The 21,036-nt window shown below is 38.3% G+C and overlaps 1 protein-coding gene across 1 annotated transcript in view; it reads right to left on the minus strand.

Annotated features, from left to right (window-relative positions):
* Nucleotides 1-1,658: 1,658 nt before the first annotated feature.
* The window catches only part of DYRK4 (dual specificity tyrosine phosphorylation regulated kinase 4), a 41,908-nt gene continuing 22,530 nt past the window's right edge, over nt 1,659-21,036 (minus strand). The window contains exons 11-16 of the mRNA XM_044678437.1: nt 20,719-20,800; nt 14,042-14,214; nt 13,464-13,524; nt 8,722-8,851; nt 4,374-4,546; nt 1,659-1,936 (exon numbers count right to left, since the gene is read on the minus strand). Coding sequence (XP_044534372.1) covers nt 1,659-1,936; nt 4,374-4,546; nt 8,722-8,851; nt 13,464-13,524; nt 14,042-14,214; nt 20,719-20,800 — 897 coding nt within the window. The remainder of the gene's footprint in view (nt 1,937-4,373; nt 4,547-8,721; nt 8,852-13,463; nt 13,525-14,041; nt 14,215-20,718; nt 20,801-21,036) is intronic.

A 21,036-nucleotide genomic window follows, 5' to 3' on the forward strand; every position in this document is an offset into this window, starting at 1 on the left:
TGAAGAGGTAGAAAACATCTAGGAACTCAGTAAGATCATCCGCACCAAGTCAACATTCCCATAGGAAGATGGACACAAGGAAGGAAAGCAAGAAATATGTTGAAATATGAGGTTTGGGATTAAGAAATCAAAGAGATGACTGATCTACGGAACTCTCAGTAGGTTCACAGTCGCACTTCTAGATTCCGAGTATTTTCTTTTAGAAGACTTTCCTCTTCAGGTTGTTGTGTCGCTGCTCTCTCCTGGCTCTCCTCTTCTCTTTTCCCGGTTCTTCCTCCAGATCATGCCTGTTAACTGTGGCTGTGCCCCCTGGATCTATCCTTGGGCCCTTTTCTCCCTCTACGTTATCTCGGTGACCCCATCAAGTTCAATGAATAAGCTAGATGATAGTATAGCTGAGGTAAATTCTGAATTAATGATTCAGTCTAAAGACACTGATCCATTCATATGACCAAGAGGTTCAATTATCCTCACTGCATAGATGATTCCCAGATCTATAACTCCGCTCACTTCCTTGAGCCATAGTCTCAGAATACGCTGAACATGTGCCAGATGACATGAAAAAATGAAATTGCCTACAGAGCAAGAGTTACACTACTCAGCCATATTTTCCCTCATTTTATCAAAAGGCAGACAATAATTCTGGATTAAAATACTAGGACTTGTCAGGAAGATATTGGGTTCCAGTCTCACCCCTGATACTTAGCTGTGACCAAGTCATGTAACTGCTCTAAGCTTCACTTTACTCATCTGTGAAATGGGAATATCTCTAGCTTATACTTCATATGAGAGGTGTGCAAAGTCCTTTGCAAGTTTCAAACCACTCTAAAAATATCAGTATTATTTCTCTCAAGAGGCTCTAAAGAGATAGTTGAGAAAAATGTCGCCCCTGTAAAGGTGGGAAATATGGATGTGAAACATTGCACATGCTGTCAGATATAGGTACTATATTGATTAGTTTTGCTGAACTGTTCTTAATCTTTGCTACAGGAAATGATTTGCTGGGTGAGTTTGGGGGAGGGATTTTTTAAAATTAATATGATGTAAAATTAAAATAAATATGAGATTGATTTTTCCCCAAAAAGGCGTGGAGGGCATGAGCATAGACCATTTCCATTTGGGGGTAATATAGTAAGTATGAAAGACCAAAAGAATCTGAATGATTGATCCCTAATGTTGAACCTTGTCAAACAGCACATCTAGACCCAGATCTAAACACTCCAGAGTGTTCCAAACACATAGTGTTCTCTCTCCATTTTTAAGAAATAGCTTTAGTTCTGCTTTGGATCTCTTGCATGTCTGTCTTTGTCCTTAAAAATCAAGATATGTTTCATTTATAGACATGAGCCAGCATTCAGTTTAAATGACATAAAAATGTTTGGGAAAGGGCCTGGGAAAGTAATCCTGACCCAAGTTGAAAAGTACCCAAGCACTGGTCCTTCTCTGGTTGTATGTGGGGGGGGTGGGGTATGCTCTTATGGGGGAAGGGATCATACCCCTAGCAAGAGGAATCATGCCAGCTGGCTGTGTGAATGGACATTTTTTTAATGAACCTATATAAATTAAAAACAACAATCTGAAATATTGTACAATATAAGAGTTGGTCTCTAATATAAATCACTGGTGGAAAGGAGAACAGAATCCATCCCCAGTGAAGGTCATACAATGGGTGGTAAAAAGGATGTAGGGTTCTTGGGAGATGTCTCTTTGCTACTTTCTCCCTCGGAGTCTGTACACTCCTCTGATTCCTCATCTGCCTCTAGTTTTCCTGGAGCGTCTGTTAAAGGTGGCAACCAGACACTGGTTATCCCTGCGAGTTCCATTTTGCCTTCACCCAAAGGTTGGGCGGGGCCCTGCTCGTCACCAGGCTCTTGATCATTCTCAGTAGCTCCATCTTTGGTTGTATCTGTGACCTCTGCCCTGGGGGGCTTTTCTGCTAAAAGAAAGATAAAGGGCAAAATAAATTTACAAGTGTTGATATATGAGTGTGCCCTTCCTGTATTACCTGTTGGGTCTCTGGGTGGAAATTGTGGTGGAAATGATAATAACTAACAATAGAATGACCATTCTACAATGACAGCTCAGCTTCTAGACCAGATGGAGAAGCAACCTAAGGATCAGATTTCTTCTACCTCTTAAAAGCAGTACCAAAAAGCTTAGCTACATTTGTGCCCTACGCTTTCAAAAATCCAACAAAGTTTTAAGAGTTCTTAACAATAATAGCCTAAAATTAGGCCATTTGTTGTGAATGTGTCTTCTCTGTTTCTCTGTGACTGAGTTTCCCTGTATTATGCGTATAGCTATCACTTTTTCCCTTTATGTCAACTCATTTTGGCAACTTTTTTCTCTTCTTGTACCTATTCATTTCCCTTCTATTTATCCTTCCTTCCGCTATTTCTCTTTTTTACTGGTTTTATTTAGGACAGAATATTTTTAAATAATTTGTGTTTTAATTGAAAAGCTCCATGGTTTTACATGATGAGCAGAACACTTTATATTTCATTCTAAAAGAAGAAAATCTAGATGAAATTGGCTTTATGCTTATGTGACCCTTGATTGATTTTGTCAGGGGCTCTCAATATTAAAAAAAAACCCTCTTCCCACATATCTGTTCTAGACAGTAATCTCACTAAAAAATTTAGTATCAATAAAAATCTGATTATTAGATTTGTTTAAATTTTTTAAATGAATTAAGTAGCAGCTAATTTATTTTTATTATAATTTTTAACCTTTAAAAAGTGGCAGCAACAGTAAATCATTTTCACAAAGTTACAGTAACTTTATAATTTACAAAGCTGTTTCTCTTTTCTCTACATTGGTAGGGATAGTTTCCTTACCCAAGGGTTCCCTATACCATTGAAATCATCACAGATAGTGATAGTCTAAATCACTAATAATTAGAGGAATGTAAATTAAAACTTGGAGGTACCACCTCCCACTCTATCGGATTGCCTAACATGACAGAAAAGGAAAATGACAGATGCTGGATGGGGTGTAGAAAAATAGGGATACTGATACATTGGAACTATGAATTAATTCAACCATTCTGGAAAACAATTTGCAACTATGTCCCAAATGCTGCAAAACTGTATTCTTTGACTGAGCAATACCACTACTAGGTCTGTATCCTAGAGATCAAAGAAAAGGGAAAAGGGCCTATATGTATGAAAATGTTTATAGCAGCTTTTTTTCTGGTGGCAAAGAATTAGAAACTGAAGAGATGCCCATCAATTGGGGAATGGCTGAAAAAGTTGTAGTATAGGATTGTGATGGGATACAATTGTGCAAAAGGAAAAGATGAAGGGAATGGTTTCAGATAAACCTGGGAAGACTTCTGTGAGTTGATGCAAAGTGAAATGAGTACAACTAAGAGACTGCTGTACCCAGTAATAGCAATATTGTAACAATATTCAATTGTGAATGACTTAGCTCTTCTCTCTAATCGATACAATGATCCATGACAATTCCAAAGGACTCATGATGAAAAATGCTATCCACCTCCAGAGAGAAAATTGATAAACTCTTGAGTACAGATTGAAGCATATTTTTTCACTTTATTGCTTTTTCTTTAATAACATAGCTAACATGGAAATATGTTTTTTTTAATTTTTTTTTTATTTTAAACCCTTTAACTTCTGTGTATTGACTTATAGGTGGAAGATTGGTAAGGGTGGGCAATGGGGGTCAAGTGACTTGCCCAGTGTCACACAGCTGGGAAGTGTCTGAGGCCGGATTTGAACCTAGGACCTCCCGTCTCCAGGCCTGGCTCTCAATCCACTGAGCTACCCAGCTGCCCCCAATGGAAATATGTTTTGCATGACTTCATATGTATAATGGTATCATTTCTTGCCTTCTTATTGAGTGAGGGAGATGGAGGGAGGGAAAGAATTTAGAACTAAAAATAAAAATTAAAAAACATTCATCTTAATTACCCTCTGAGATAAATGGTAAATGACTCCAGAAGGAAACTCAGAGGTTAGCTGATTTGCCAGAGCCACAGAAAGTGGTTAGATGTGCTGGGAGTATTTCAGACCTCCTAGCTGACCTCAGGCTGTTTCCATTCAACAAGGATTCAAACAGTTGAGAATAAGGGGATGTGTGTTGCCCTTACCAAAAAAGGAGAAAATACTAACTGGGAAAAGGTAGGAAAATCAAAAACACTGAAGCTATAAGCTATGGGGTGGGTGAAAGCAACAAAACAGGAATGACCGAGACTCAAGAGACATGGTAAAGGGCTGGAATCATTGAAGTGGCACTCAGTGAATTGATTAGCCAAAGATTTTAGTCCAGAGAACTTTATGTCCGGAAGTCCTCCACTGGTGCCTGACTCACTGGACTTCTGGGCTACAGACTAGGAAGTTGTAGGACTGCACCTGTTTTTCCCAAGCGGGGTTGTTGCTGGACTTTATCCTTCTTTTCTGCAAGGAAGCAGAGGCTGGCTTTCTTCATGTTCTGGGTTTTGGACCGTGCTTTAAGGCTCTTTGACTCCTGAATCCAGGCATGCTTGAGAGCCTGGTCAGGAGTCATTCGAAGAGCAGGGTCCCATCTAGAAGCCAGCAAAGCCCCAAAAAGAATTAATTATTTTTCAATTGTTTTTTTTTTACTAAAATGCTTTAAAAAATAGCCTACTACACATAAAGATACTTCTAATTTAAGATGAATCAAAACTCAAAAGTATCATTATAAAATAGTGATTAGATCTGTTAAAATATAAAGCCTCTTTGAATATAAGATATTCCCTTGAGATTTGATCTATATGTACTGAAAAACATCATGGAATTATGAAAAACCCAGGTTTTACATAAACCGTATGTTCATGGGAATGGAAGGAAAGTAGATTCAAGACTTGGACCAATATGATAATGGCTCCTAGTTATAAAAACCAAATACTTATGCAACATTTTAAGAAAAAATAGGTCCCAGTTGTATGGGCTTCTCAAAGGTTTAGCTATATGATATTTAAAAGAAATAGTAAATGATATCTCTACTCTCCCATCAGGAAGGATACAATCCATCTAAAAGATTTTATTCATTAAACACCAAAGAGGCTTCATTTAAATTTTTGAATCGGATTTGAAACTCGAGAAATGACAAATATTAAAAATAACTTATAGAAGGGAAGCTAGATAGCTCAGAGGATGCAGAGCCAGGCCTAGAGATGGAGGTCCTGGGTTCCAATGTGGCCTCAGACACTTCCTAGCTGTGTTACCCTGGGAAAGTCACTTAATCCCCAATCCCTAGCCATTATCACTCTTCTGGCTTGGAACCAATACTCAATATTGATTCCAACATGAAAGGAAAGGGTTTTTTTTTTAAATAATGATAATATAGAGAAATGATGAATAACAGGCTCAATCAGGTCTACTGTTTCTCCATAAACCATGAAAACAAAATGCAGGTTTTATTTGACCTCTCTAAAAGTGAAAAGTTTTGATACAGTAAGTGAATAGGCAATTTCTGGGAAAGGGTGGAGTGGGTGTATTGGCATTAGGATTACATTCAATATTTGTAGATGCTAGTCTACATGTCCAACTCTTTGTGACCCCATTTAGGGTTTTCTTGGCAAAGATACTGGAATGGTTCGTCCTATCATTCTATCATTTTACAGCTGAGGAAACTGAGGCAAACAGGGTTAAGTGACTTGCCAGAGGTCACACAGCTAGTGTCTCAGGCTGTATTTGAACTCAGACTTACTGACTTCCAATTCTAGCATTCTATCTATTGTGCCACCTATCTGTCCCTACATCCAATCATGAATCAAATTTGATTAAGACAATAATTTTTTTTGTTGTACTCTGTAAAATAAATTAGTCACATTAAATCAATCAGGTGATTTCAATCCTATCCACTCCCACTCTACTGCATGTTCTAAAAGCTATTAAAGCTTAAAACTGCCCTAAAACTTTTAGGACAGCCTGAAGTTATAAAAATGTAATTTGACCCAAGCCAAGAGCATGAAATCAATTCACTGAGCTGAGCTCTGAATTCAGTAATAACTGGTAAGATTTCTTGAGAGCCAATCTTAGAGCAAGTTCTATATTAAATTTATTATCACATTGTGTATAGCAATGCACTATTTATCTAACATTGTTAGAGAATGAGGTGTTCTACCTATATGAATTTTCTAGACAATTGAAATTAGCCCCTTTAATGTTAAAATTTAAATTTTGCCAGTTTAACCAAAGCAGAATACATTCCCCCCTACACACCTGCCTGAAGAGATTTTAGTGGACATTTAGGTAACTCAGTGGATAGAGAGCCAGGCCTAGAGACAAGAGGTCCTGAGTTTAAATGTGCCCTCAGACAAGTTACTTCCTGGCAAGTCACTTAATCCCCATTTCCTAGCCCTTTCCATTTACTCTTCTGCCATGGAACCCATATTTAATATTGATTCTAAGACAGAAAGTAAGGGTTAAAAAAATTTTTAGAGAGATTATAGTGAATGTAATTTAATCTTTTATTAATGGTTCAAGATCATCCTTATGAATCTTTTTCAGCTACTGCACTATAGTTAATATAGGAATGCTTCCAGAGAAGTTTCTAGGCTAAATTACAACCCCCCATTATTATCACAACTCTATCCTGCTTCTCTTATGGGGTTGCTAGGTGGCACAGTGGAGAGAGAGAGCCAGGCCTAGTAATGGAAGGTCCTAGATTCAATTCTGGCCTCAGATACTTCCTAGCATGATCCCTGGGCAAATCACTTAATTTCAGTTGCCTATAGCCCTTATTACTCTTTTTCTGCCTTGGAACCAATTCTTAGTATCAATTCTAAAACAGAAGTTAATAGTTTAAAAAAAATAAAATAGGTAAATGACCCCAGCTACTATTATTTTAGTCTCCTCTCAGAAGGCTATTTTAAAATAAAATATTCAATTTTATTATAAATTATATTATTTAAATAAAATTAAATATATAGGTAATACAAAGGAAACCAATTCTATTAAAATAGTTATCAAAACATTTAAAAACAAATTCACAGACTCCAGTTTAAGAACCTCTGCTCCAGAACCACCCTTTAACCGACTTCTACTCTGTTTTTGATAAGTTTGGGTCTAGAATTTAAAGCTTTATTTAAAATTATTAAAACAAAGTAAATAGGCCAAGAATAAAGGTTGAAATGAGTCTAGTATAAATGAGTTGCGTGAGTTGTAGGGAATAGATTTTACAACATTTTTGTGATTGCTATTTCTAAATTCTCAGCTCTTCAGTTGTAGAGTTCTTAGAAGATCTCTAGTGATTTTCTAAAATTACTTTAGTAAACTAGTGGTCATCTGATCTGAAGGGTCCTTGGAGCTCATCTAATACAAACCCTTCTTATTACAGATGAGGAAACTGAGATTTAGGGGTAAAGTCATTTGCTTGTAGAGGCTATCATACCTCCAACTAAGTAAAGTTTCATTGTAGTTCATGAAAGTTAAGCTCATTTACTCTAGCTTCCCTAAGAGGAGAGAACAGTCTCCCTCTTTATTCTATACTTAGTATATACCTATATTCTATACCTAAGGAAGCTGATACATAGATGGGGAAACCACATAATTTTTTGGTCTGGTCTAGGATTGAGCCAGTAAGATATCCCAGACATGGGGCATGGAGGTGGTTCAGTGGCTTAAGAGTCAAGCTTAGAGATAGGAGGTCCTGGGTTCAAACTTGGCCTCAAACACTTTCTAGCTGTCTGGCCCTGGGCAAGTCACTGGGCCCCCATTGCCCAGCCCTTACTTCTCTTCTGCTTTGGAACCAATATGCAGTATTGATTCTAAGATGGAAGTTAGGGTTCGCAAATAAAAAGATATCCTAGACATTTGTGCCACTGTTCAATGAGATGAACCTACCTCTATTCTACTGACAAAAAAGAATGGCACTAACATCACGTGGTATAATAAAAAATTAAGAAAGGGAGCATGTTATTGTGAGGAGGGAGATGGCTTTTGAGCCTGGAATATCTGAGTCGAGACTTATCTCTGACACATGCTAGTTATTCGTATAACCAGGTGAGTTACTGATGTCTATCAGCAAAGGAAGTTTCTTCAAAAATAAAAAGTTAACTAGATTCTAAGGCAAATGACCTGAAGTTTGAGTCTCCTCATCTCTAACACGTACTGGTTGTGTGAATTAAGCTAGTCACTTACTTAATGTTACTGAATCTCAGATTTTTCATCTGTAAGACAGAGGTAATAATATTTTTTTCACCTTCAATGGATACTTCGAAGAAAAGCAATTTGTAAATTTTGAAACATTAAAGCATGTGATCTGCAGTTTCCTTTAGAATCTGTTTCCATATCTTAGTGAAAATAAGACAAGGAAACCTGTCATTTTGCTATGCCTGGTGAATTAGGCAGTTCCTAGTTTCTAAGATTCTAAGATTATTGGTTCCTGCCATATGCAGACAATTAAAATGGTTCTTCCAATAGCTATGAAGCACCTTGGGTCAATGGGGTCAGTTATTCCCCTGGAAAATGCATAAGGTCAGGAGTGGAGAAAGCAGAAGAACTAACAAGGTAACCTAGAACTGTTGCTTTTGGCAAGTAGGCTAATGTTAAATTCTGTGGTCATTTGACTGAAGCAGAGGAGACTTTAAGAACTTGATTTGAACCCAGGTGCCAGGGGAAATGAAGATACAATCTATATTTCCTAGCCCCTGCTCTGCACAGCTATGGAGGAGGGCCCTGGTAACAAAATTAAAGAGCAAAAGCTGAGGCAAAGATGCTCCAAACAACTCACATCAAGCACTTTTTCAGAAAGTCCAAAAAGCCGGTATCACAGGTTTTCAGCACTGTAGTGAGATCCTTGGAATCTGGATATCTTTTTTTCCCCCTGTTGTTGGTTATATTTTTAGGAAAACCTTTGGAATCTTTAGAGATACAACATTCTGTTTTTAGTTCCAGGTGCAAACATTCCTCACAGTTAAAACATTCTCCCAACTGCTCTCCCAAATGGGTACCCGATCTTCTTTAGCCAATTGGAGACATATTTAATTAATTATCTAATTAAACTCCACCCATTAGACCTAGTTACTCAATTCATTCTAAGAAGCTCCACCTTCATCACCCTGCTACCTATGCCCAGCACAAGTACCCATATTTGTAGGTGAGTAAACACATAACACACACACAGAGAAAATTTTGAATTATGGCATTTTAGTGACACCCCACAAACTTCTGAACCTCCCTTGTGCCATCACTATCCCCACCTTCTCTCCTTCCAGCAGGTGCTATGTGTTCAAGGAATGCACTTCAAGCTCAAAACTAACTTAACCAAAGCATGATTTTGAAGATAACTTGGCTTATCCAACACTGGTCCTGATCTTCAGCACATATAATTGAAATATGAATGTGAAATAATGTGAGTAGTGTAGGATTTAAAAACAACAATCATATGCCAGAAGCATTTTACCTGGTAAGCACTTACCTTTGCAGTTTACTTGAAATATAATGTAGTTTAATGGAAAGAGTGCTAGTTTTGATGTCAGATGGCCTGAGTTAAAACTTTAGGCTACTCTTGAGTGTGATCCTTAGAAGAGCTATAACTGATTCTGCCACAAAACATGACAGAAGGAGCACAGGCCCATGGGTAGGCTTTGTGAGGGGGAGATTAGAGCTATTAACCTTTAAGGGTAAAGAACAACATGAGGGGTGACATGAGGACAGGATCAGGCCGGGGAAGAACTCACCTATTACATGGCCACTAGGTATTGGAGGGTAGATGAAGGGAGGAAGTATGATATTTAGCTGCTTCCTCTTTTAGATGATTATTCTTACCAAATATCTGCTACTTGCTAAAGAAGTCCACATGCTATTCCCCTAAAATTTGGCATCCAAGTTGTCCCACCCTAGTTATGATGCTAAGACCTTGGGCTAGTCACTTATCCTCCCTAGTCATAGTTTCCTCATTTATGTGATGCTGCTGCTGGACTAGATGACCCATAATTGTGGTGTGATGGAAAGTACATTGCATTCATATTCAGAAAATGTTGGTTTGAATCCTGGTGATACTACATATTACCTGTGTAACCTTGGTGAAGTGATCATCCCACAAGTTTCTTCATCCATAAAACAAAGATACTAGCCTCCAAGATCCCATCCAAGGTCATACATGTGTGTCATATGCCCATGTAGAAATACATATATGTGCATATACATGATTTGTACACATGAAAAGTGATTTGTGGTCTCATCAATTTAGGTGTTTCCTTCTAATAATGTGGATCAAAACCCAACCACACCTTCCTATTATGGACAACTCATATTTGGCCTCCCAAAAGTTTATTACAGAGACTCCCCCCATCAAAATTCTAGATGCCTTCTTTACTTTCTCCTGTCAAAATAAGGGTACAACTGGAACACTCTGGCTGCCCATCTTTGATAATTTATTCTTGACACATGACTAGGACATTTGCTCTTTTATTCATATACATGCATAAGAATAATGTGCGTATACATATGTGTGCATGAATATACATGTATAAACTGCCATTCTGCTTTGTATTACCTATAATTTGATAACTGTTCCAGTCTCTGTCCTGGGCTCCAATCTGGACATGCTGCTGGTCATCTTCAAGCAAATGTTCCACAGACATTCCAAACTCATGCTATCTAAAACAAACCCCATTTTCTTCCCCTCAAATCTATTCCTCTTGCAAACTTCCCTATTTCTACTGAAAGTACCACCATCTTTCCTGGCTCCTACATTTATAATTTCAGAACTATCCTAAACTCTTTGCTCCACCTATCCAACCAGATGTCAGATATTGTGGTTTCTTCCTCCACCACATATGTGGAATCTGAAAAAGCCATTACTGTACATGATGTCTCTCCAATCTATACTATATAGCATGGTCAAAATAATCTTCCTACAGTGTAGGTCTGATCATACCATTTTCCTGCTCAAACATTCTTCTCTGAGAAAAAACACTATGTGCCCTGTGCTTGGCATTGAAAGTCTTTCACAGCCTGTCTCCCACCTAAACTTTCCAGACATTATTTTATATCACACACCTTCATTAACTCCTTATTACAGTCAAGCTGTCTGACTTACTCTTCCTCAAATTTAGCATTGTATCTCCTGCTTCCATATCTTTACAGAGTATCATAGATTTGACATTAGAAGGGAACTTAGAGCTCACCTCTCAGTTTATAGATGAGGAAACAGACCCAGCGAGCCATGGGCACAAAGGTTGAAGTAGAATGAATAGCCAGAGTTTGAATTCACATCCTCTAACTCCAAAGCCAACATCTGAATTTCTAACGATGTCAACTGCAAGCTTGAAAGGCACTCTCTCATCACCAACACCTTCTAGAATCCTTTGCATACTTCTAAAATCAGTTCATGTGCCATCTCTGATGGCAAACCTTTTCTGAGCCTACCAGCTATTAGTATCCTTTCATCAAATTGTGTCTATATTGATCTTTTCACATGCTGTAGAATGTAAGCTCCTTGAGGTCAGAGACTTTTTCATTTTTCTTTTTTTTTTTTTTTTATTCCCTGGAACCTAGTGCTAGGGCATAGTGCCTTGGACATAAGAGGTATCAATTAATGCCCATTTTACTAGACTGAAATTGCCAATCTTTCTTTTATGGGCAATTCTCCCTCTCATATTCTGGCAACTGTTTGCCTAAACTCAGTCCCCTCTGGTTTCTCGTGTGTACTACTTGCGGATTTTGGTTCCTGGATTTAATTTCCAGGCTGAATGTGTCTTTTTAGCATAGATTCACAGAATCTAGTGCTAGAAGGGGACTTAAAGTCCAACCTCATCATTTTATAGATGAGGAAATTAGGGTCCAAAAGAGGCTAAGGAAAGTAACCAGCAAGTCCCCAAATGTTCTATTTATTTGTAAAGTGAGTGGTTTGTCCAAGGTGACATGGAGACTAAAGCAGAAGAGAGGGTTTTAAAAGCTTTATTACCTAACTCCATATCAAGTCATGTTTCTACTATATCAAACAGGCATTTCAATTTCACACATGAAGTAGCATCTCTTGACTTCTAATGTGCTCAAACAGGTGGTACAGACCTCCTGCCACCATTACTGCTGCCATCTCCCCAGGATCATAGGATTTAGAACCAGAACACACCCTAGAAACTGTTACATCCAAACCCCTCATTTTACAGTGAAGAAATGAGGCCCAGGGCAGTTAATTATTGGCCTGAGGTCACAGAGAAAGTAGCAGAGCACATCGAAATCATGTGTAGAGGTTGCAATATGGGGCTCAGGCTGAGGTCAGCTCATGAGCACTTGGACTAATGGCAAACCAAGTATAACCTTTTCAATTTCCTTCCATGAAACGATTTCTGAATGCTCCTGGCATTTAAAGTTTTCTATATGGAAGGGTAAGATTTCAGTCCTTTAAAGGTCTAGTTCCAAAGCCTTCTACCTTTCCTAAATGAGAAACTACTTCCTCTTGATGACAATGTTACGGAATGAGGAGGAAGGAAAATACTACCAAATCGTTCTGTTAGTAGAAACTGATGATGGCATGATATAGAAGATTTAGGGCTGTACTTTCTTTCCCACTAATATTCCCTGGAAAAAAATCACACACTTTCAAAACATATCTCCTTCAATCACAACCTTTATATTTCTTACAATGACTCATGTAGTGGTATTCATTCATTCATTCATTCACTCACTCGTTTGTTCATTTGTTTATTTTGGCGAGACCTGTGATTCTTGACTCCCTCAATTGATGATATTGTTTTACAACTTATAATTTTAATATTGCCATACACATGCATAGGAAGCATTAGCATGACTTCAGTATCCATCATGCAAAATCTCAAGCTCTGTTTCATCTTTATTTACCAATTGCACACCTCTGGTTAAGTTCATCCCAGAATATGTCCTGGACTTCCCTACCTAGTCTTGCAACAGCTCCACCTATCAGGTAACCCCTTCCCTACCCACTAAATAAACTGGTCCCACTTTCACTCTGACTTGAAATCGTTCCAAAAAATATTCAGTATGGTTTTGCTTTTTTAGGGTTAGAATATGCGATTGTGAGCTCAAATGCAGGGACAATGTGTGACTTGTTCATCTTTGTATCTCCCCAGTGGCTCACACAGTGGATTATACACTTTCTTTGGTCCAGACCCATAATTTCCTCAATGAAGATGCTCTGCAATTTTTAGTGTTGGGGCAACTAGGTGGCTCAGTGGATAGGGAGCCAAGTCTGGAGAAGAGGTCCTGGGTTCAAATTTGACCTCAGAAACTTCCCAACATATGATTCTGGCCAAGTCACTTAACCTTCATTGCCTAGTCCTTACCATTCTTCTTCCTTGGAACAAATACTTAGTATAAATTCTAAGGCGAAAGGCAAGAATTTTAAAAAAAATTTATAGTCAATGTTGCTTTACACATAGTGGGCACTTAATAAAGTTTCTTTTGAATGAATAGAAAGCTTCCTAAAGATTCTTTTATCTTACATCATCAATAGATGCCCAGAAAAGGAAAGTGAACATAGGTACTTACCAAAGAATGTTTGCCTCCTGGAGGCGGTCTGAATTAAGTAGATTGGTGGCAGACCCAGCACCTTCAACAGACAATACAAAGTAGATTTACCCTTATTTGGGGTTACCAAGAATAAAGTCAAGAACACAAAAATCAGCACTTACATCTTGTTCTGAAGAGATGCTAACCCCCAGCTCCAGAGAGGTGCATGGAGATGAAGCAGCTTAAAGAACCACTTACCTAACGTGTCTTTGCGTGCAAAATATACTTTGGTGTACTTTGGTATACTTGGGTTCCTCAACCTGACATCCCCCATTGCCAAAGATGTCAGGAGAGGTTCAATGACTTAGATACCCCAAGGAGTGACAACTAAGTGATCTCTTATCTCAGGATCTTTGGGCTGATGGGTTAGCTCCAGGACCAAAAAAGCTTTAGAGGGAACTTGATTTCTTGGTCCAGGCTCCATCCTGACCCATTTCCTTAAGACCTTGAGCAGAAGGAAATGCCCCAGCCCTTGATGTTGGGACAAAAGTGTTCGGTCTGAGTTTGCCTTTATACAGGGTATGGTAAACCCAACCCCCTGGGTTCTCATGCCTCACCTCCATAATGCAGGCCAGCTGTTCTACTTCATTCTCCCCAGCAAAAAGTGGGTAGCCAGTGTACAGCTCTGCCAGAATGCAGCCCAAACTCCACATGTCAATGGCGGTGTCATAGGGATGGCCCAGAATCACCTCCGGGGAACGGTAGAAACGACTCTGGATGTAAGTGTACACTACAGGGGGAAAGACATGAGCCTACTTGTGGGACTATTCTTAATCTTTTACCACGCCTTCCTTCAAGAAATCTTCCTTAGTGAGGTGGGTAGGCTGTAAGACTAATCCTCATCTCCAAAAGCTCTGATGGTTATTTACTTCTATTCTAGAGAAGCCATTTAAAATTCCTAAGGCTTAAAGGGAAAGATGAAGGGGAGGAAGAAGGGGAGGAAAAGAAGCAAAAGGAGGAAGAGGGAAAAGATAAAAACGAGAAATGAAGTGGAAAGAGTCAGATGACCATAGGATTAGAGATTTACAACTAAAAGGGACAATAGATGTCCTCTAGTCCAACCCCCTCACTTTTCAGATAAGGACAGTTTTAGGTGAAGTAGAGTGAATAGTACAGGATAAGAAGGCACAGATAGGTCAAAATCATCTCTCCTCTTATCTTTCCTACTTTAGTTAAAGGCAAGGTCATCCGTCATCCTTCCAGTTAACTCGGATGACAATTCTCAGTGTTACCTTCAGCTCTTCAACTCCTGCTTATCTCCCACATTTCCAAACAGTTAGTTGATAAACCCTGTTTCTACCTCCTTTGCATCTCTCACATCTGTCCCCTGCTCTCTACTAACACAGCCTATCACCTTTCTCCTGGACTACTGCAGTAGCCTTCTAATTGGTTTTCCTGCCCCAATTTTTCCCCACTCTAATTCATCTTTCACAAAGCTAACAATGATTTTCCACTTCCCTACTTAATAAAGTTTAGTGGTTCCCTATTGAATCTATCAAATAATATTCCCTCTTTATCTCCTCCTTTTTAAAATGTATATTTCTTTCCCAAGTTCTACAATATACCTAATTATTAGCACATCATAGATATCATGAATAAATATATACATATTGAGGGTCGATGCTCAAAATAGTTTACTGATACAGTATACCAGTGCTATTAAATTGAAACAGAAATGTTCCCTGTGGTTACATGTTCACATAGAAAACTTCAAATTAATATTATTTACATTGTAATGTATTTTTTATTTGTTAAACATTTTCCGGTTACATTTTAATCTGTTTTCAGTGGCACTGAGGAGGCTTTTCAGACTGCTTGCCACCATAACCCTTAACACGACACCTCTGAAACACATAATCAAAAATGTTTGCTAAGCTCACAAAGACTTGAAGTCTTCCTGTGATCATGGAAACAAAGCTTTTCTAAGATAGAGAACACCTGGAGTTGCATTTCAAAATATCAAGGTCCTTAATTCTAATCTATCACAAAGTCTGAAAAAATAATTTAGCAAGTTCTCTATTGATTAATTTCTGTCAAGAGAGTATCCTAAAGCAGTCTCCTTTCCATTCCCTTGAGTCTCCAATACTGGTTATCTTGTTTCAGTCTCATTTGTCTAACATTCAAGCAGCATATCTGAATCTGCTCCTAATCCTTTCGCCCTTACTTCTCCCAGTTCTGCTCCAAAACCTCTTTCACCCAGACCATTTTACAATATCCTTTATGAAGCCTTCTTCATATCCCTATCTTGGTTAGTATCCTTGGATCAAATCAGAGTATGCACCTCTCCAATTCCATTCATTGTTAACAGTTCTTCATGCTGAAATCCATAGATCATAAAAGGTCTAACCCCTATCCTTTTCAAATATTTGAAAATTGCTCTTTTGTTCTTCTCTAAGTCTTCTCTTCTCCATCCTAAAGATTCTTAATTCCTTTAGCTGGTTGAACATGATAAGATATCTTCTTGAAACTCGTCACCATCTCAGTTTCCTCTAAACAGTCTCCAGATTACCAATGCCCTTCCTAAATGAAGTGCTGCTTATGAGAAAGAATGCTATCCACATCCAGAGAAAGTACTATGGGAACAGAAACGCAAAAGAAAAATATATGATCGATCACATGGTTCAATGAGGATATGATTAGGGTTTTGATGTTAAAAGATCACTCTGCTACAAGTATGATTAACATGGAAACGGGTTTTGAACAATGAAACATGTATAACCCAGTGGAATTGCTTGTCATCTCCAGGAGTGGAGAGGGAAGGAGTTGGGGGGAATCATGAATCATGTAACCATGGGAAAATGTTTTAAATAAAAAGAAAAAAAATTTTAAATAAAATAGAATAAAATGAAGTGCTAAGATTGCTATATTACCACAAATTTGCCTATAACAGGTCTGTCACTTCCCTAGTCTATCACCCATGAGAAGGCAGCATAGCCAAGAAGCAGAATGGATAGCAGAGACAGGGCTAGTATAGATAGTATAGATAGTAAATAGAGATTAGAATGAAAGGAATGGAATAAGAAAAGACCTGGATTCAAATATCACCTCAGATATTTAAGTTCTGAGTCTGTGGGCAAATTGATATAATCTTTTTCAACCTCAGTTTCTTCATAAAATGGGGATAATAGCTGTGGTATTTACCTCACAGGCAAACTGGGAGGTGGAAATGAAATAATGTATATAAAAAACTTCACAAGGCTTAATATTAATTATTAGTAGTGCTAGGTACTATGCCTTTTTTAAAGTACTCAAAGACTGCATTAGCTTTTTAGGTGTCATATTATTTGCTCTGATACAATCAATAGGAATTCTCCTAAGCCCCCCCAGATATTTTTCAGAAGAATTACTATTACCTAACCATATATCCCTTATCTTGAGGTTGCAAAATTCATTTTTTGAATCCAAGTGTAAAACTTTACATTTATCTCTATTAAATTTCACTTTACTAGATTTGGTCCAACATTCTCGCCTGTCAAGATTATTTTGGATCCTGATTGTCATTCAACATCCTTCCCAGATTTGTATCATATGCAATTTGATAAAAAAAAAAAGCATTGTTATTGGTGATTTCTTCAAGTCATTGATAAAAAAAAATATGTTAGTGAAATAGCATTGAGCACAAATCCCTTGGCATTCCACTTGAAACTTCCTTTGAAGCCAAAGGCTGAGATTTATCTTACCCTAAGTGCCTCATCCACAGATCCAGAAATTCAAACATATATGAAAGCACCTAATTGTACTCTTGTCTAATCATACCTCTTCATCTTTTATATAGGAATAGTATAAGAGTCTCTGTCCAATGCTTTGCAAAAGCTAGATAAACTATACCTTACGGCAGTCCTTTGATCTATCAGCCTAGTAGTCCTGTCAAAAAAGGAAATATGATTAGTCTGGGATGATCTATTCATAATGAAGCCATGCTGGCATGATCAATGCTCTCTTTAAAATTATATTTTATTGATGCCATTTGTTTTTACACCACCTTCATGTCCCACATGTGCAGGCAAATGTTCCTCCTTCATGACAAAGAAAACCATCTGACACAAAAAAACCTGTCTAATAATGTAGACAGCATTTCATCATAGTAGTCCCCTAGCTCTCTTCCAGGACTAGATGACAGGTTTCTTTTCCTACTCTTTAGGACTTTCATTTATTTTTCCATTACTCAGAGTTCAGGCTATCTTTGCATCTACATCGTTATAGTCATTGTGTTGGGTTGGGGATGGAGGAGAACCAGCCAATGTGAGACTCATCTTTAGGGCACATACAACTTGTTCTGACTGTTGATAATCTACATGGAGGTTTGGGTAAGCCTGCTTCTAAAAATGTGAGATAGAAGGATCTTTCAGCCCTTCCTTTCTTTTCCTGATTTGGAGAATATACAGACATTCAATGACTGTCTCTTGTTGGTATCCTACAGGCTTTCAGTGAGGTAATGAAAAGCCTTTGAACTGGTGAGTTGAAACTGAGCATGCATGCAAACAAGTAACCTGAGCACGTGAATTATCTTTTCCTTGGTGGCTTTTGAGTGAGAAAGAAGAGGAAATGCTAGGAGCCTCCGGATGGAGAAAAGATGGAGAAGTAGTAGCCATAGCAGCTTCTGTCATTACTCTCTCTCCATAAACTGATGATGCCAACAATTTGTCTCTGTTGTATTTTATTCTTTCCTGATCTTAGGTAGATGAATCTCAAGAGATGGAATAGGCCAGGTTACAACCTTGTAAGCTTTGAAAATCTGGAGTCAATACCAGAGTCTACTGGTAGCCCCAGCAGCCAAGTTTGCTAAGGAGTCAGCCCTAAGAAGCAACCTGTTTAGTCCAGCACAAAACTGAATTGAACCAGCAGCTGAAATGCTGACATCAGGTCCCTCTGGTAAGGGAGCAACTCATTTATCAACTCTACCACATCCAGAAGTAAACTTGGTGGAGGTCTTGAACTTATTCTATAGTTATCACTTTGTGTGGATTTCCCCCAGAGACTAAGTTTGTATTTAGATTAGGGAGTGTCCCTTGGTGTGCAGGGGTAATTTTTTTACAAAGTATTCTTATGATACCTCCTCAGAAAATATTACTTCATAAAAAGTAATCAATGTTAATTGGTTAATTGATAATGATGATATATTGGGGACATATTAACTGGTTGAATGATATTGGAAGGAACACACTGTTTGAAAGATTAAGTCTAACAGTATTAAAATGAAATTCTCCTCTCCCTCCCTCCATGTTTGCCCTTAAAACTCTGGGAGGAGAAGTAAAAGCCATCTCGGGGTTAGAAATTAAAATATCACTGGTTATTTCAGAGGAAACAGTTTTAGTTGAGTGATGAGGTCAGGAGCCACAATGCAAAGGAATGAGAGGAAAGGAGGTAGAAAGAACAAATACAGAGAGCTTTTTCAAGGAATTTGAGAAAGGGAGGAGAGATATAAGATATTGTTTGAGAAGAAGATAGATACTAGTAGAAGGTTGTTTACAGGTGGTAGAGACTTAAGCATGTTTGAAAACAGTAGAAAAGAAATCGGTTATTTGGAGAAGTTAAAGATTCAAAAGAAAAAGAGTGATTGAGGATACACTCTGCTGGAGAAGATAGGAGAAGATGGGACCACACAAAGGTTTAGGCTGGCCTTGAAAAAGAGAAGGGCCACCTCTTTGTCAGGGACTGGGGAAAAAGAGATGGAACCCTGGCTGACCCCAGACCTAGGGCTGGTTAACCAGCACCCTCTGCTGGCCAGAACCACTGCACCACCCCCCATCCCCAAACATACATACACACCTGCCTCTTCTCCTCCCCTTCACCAATTAACCTAGAGAAAGAAGAGCATCATCTGTGCCCGACAGAATCTGTCCTGGGTCCACTGCCCACCCATCCCTACACAAACAAAGACCTAGTTTAAATCCTGTTACTAACTTTGTACCTTTCTTTTTCACATCTAAAATGGTGGTGATAATACTTGTACCATGCACCTCACTGTACTGCTGGGAGGAAAAGCACTTTGTAAATCATAAAGCCTAGTATAAATATATGGGGAACAGCAATTAGCACTAATACCATAAACACTAGTTTGATGGGCATATTTAGTCCTAGAAAAGATCTCAAGTAATAATAATAAATTGTAACAATAGCTAGCATTTATATAGCACTTTAAAGGTTTAAAAAATGTCTCATTCATATGATCTCATCTGATCCTCATAGTAATCCTGTGAGATAGATTCTATTATTATCCCCATTTTACAGATGAGGAAACGGAAACTAAGGCTGAAGGTTCTTTAACTTTGCCCAGGGCCACACAGTTACTAAGCATCTAAGATTTGGCTCAGATCTTCTCATCTCTCCAAGTCCAGAGTTTTATCTACTAAATTCCTGCCTCACTCTTAGGAGCTTAAGCAAAACTGTTCTGGTAGATAGGATAGTCATGAGCACATTGCTAGAACCCTGCCATCCTCAACCTGAGAAAAGGACAGGTCATTCAGAAGCGAGAAAGCTATATCCTGCTAGATGTCTCCTTTTCACCTGGTTCTGTAGAGTCCAGCACACTTGGCATGATGAAGAGGCCCATTAGTAATTCTGCTAAGAGTGCTGCTAGCCAAAGCTTACTCCATCTTCTCTCTAAATGAGATTCTGAATGTCTGAATTACTTTTTCTAGTTTTGCAATAAATTTATCCTTTAGAATAAATAAAGTCAATTAGGTGAGTTCAATATATTTTCCTTTCTGTGCCTCCCTACCCCTGCCAAGCTCACCATGGCCAATCTGATGAATAATATCAAATGTGAGTTATTTTATTGTTATTGATATTTGCTGAATGAAGGACAGTTCTTTAGCAGTCAATCAGTATTTCCAAACCACTGCCTGGAGATAGATAGAAAGATCACTGAGTTATCAGCTTCATTCTGCACACTCAGTTCATCCCAACGTTTCTCTTCTCCAGGCTTAATAGTTCTCCCATCTGTTCACATTTCCTCAGAGATGGTCTCCTTTCCTCTATAACCTTTTTGTCATTTCCCCTACTCCTTTCCGACCCCTCTCCAAACATACTCTGTGTCTACCAGGAAGACATCCTGCCACCATGGGTCAGGAGAGTTTTTGACTGGGGCTGTTAGGATGAAAAGAAATACCAAAAAGCCAGTGGTTTACACAGATATGTGTTAAGACACAGAGCAAAGAAAGAAACAGGGAAACAGGGCAAGAAACAAGGAAAATGAAGGAATCTCAATGAGGAAACTAGTAAAGAATCTCACCTCTTTGATGTTCATAGCAGCTTGAGCCAAAGTCAATAACTTTAACTGATACTTGGCCCCTTTGGTATAGAACAATGTTCTCCTAGAGTAGAAATGAAAGACATGTAACATTTCAGTAATATTCTCCTTGATAGGAAAACTTTCTGTCTTATTTTCCACATAGCCAAATCCTATCCATCTTTCAGGATAGCTCTTCAAATTCATCTTTTACAACAGGCCTTCCATGGCTACTCCAGACCACCATTCTCTGAACACCTATTGCATAAACCATTTATATGGTCCTTAGTACCTACCACCTTATATTGTTACCTAACTGTG

Source organism: Gracilinanus agilis, chromosome 5 (assembly GCF_016433145.1).
Source record: "Gracilinanus agilis isolate LMUSP501 chromosome 5, AgileGrace, whole genome shotgun sequence".
Lineage (NCBI taxonomy): Eukaryota > Metazoa > Chordata > Mammalia > Didelphimorphia > Didelphidae > Gracilinanus > Gracilinanus agilis.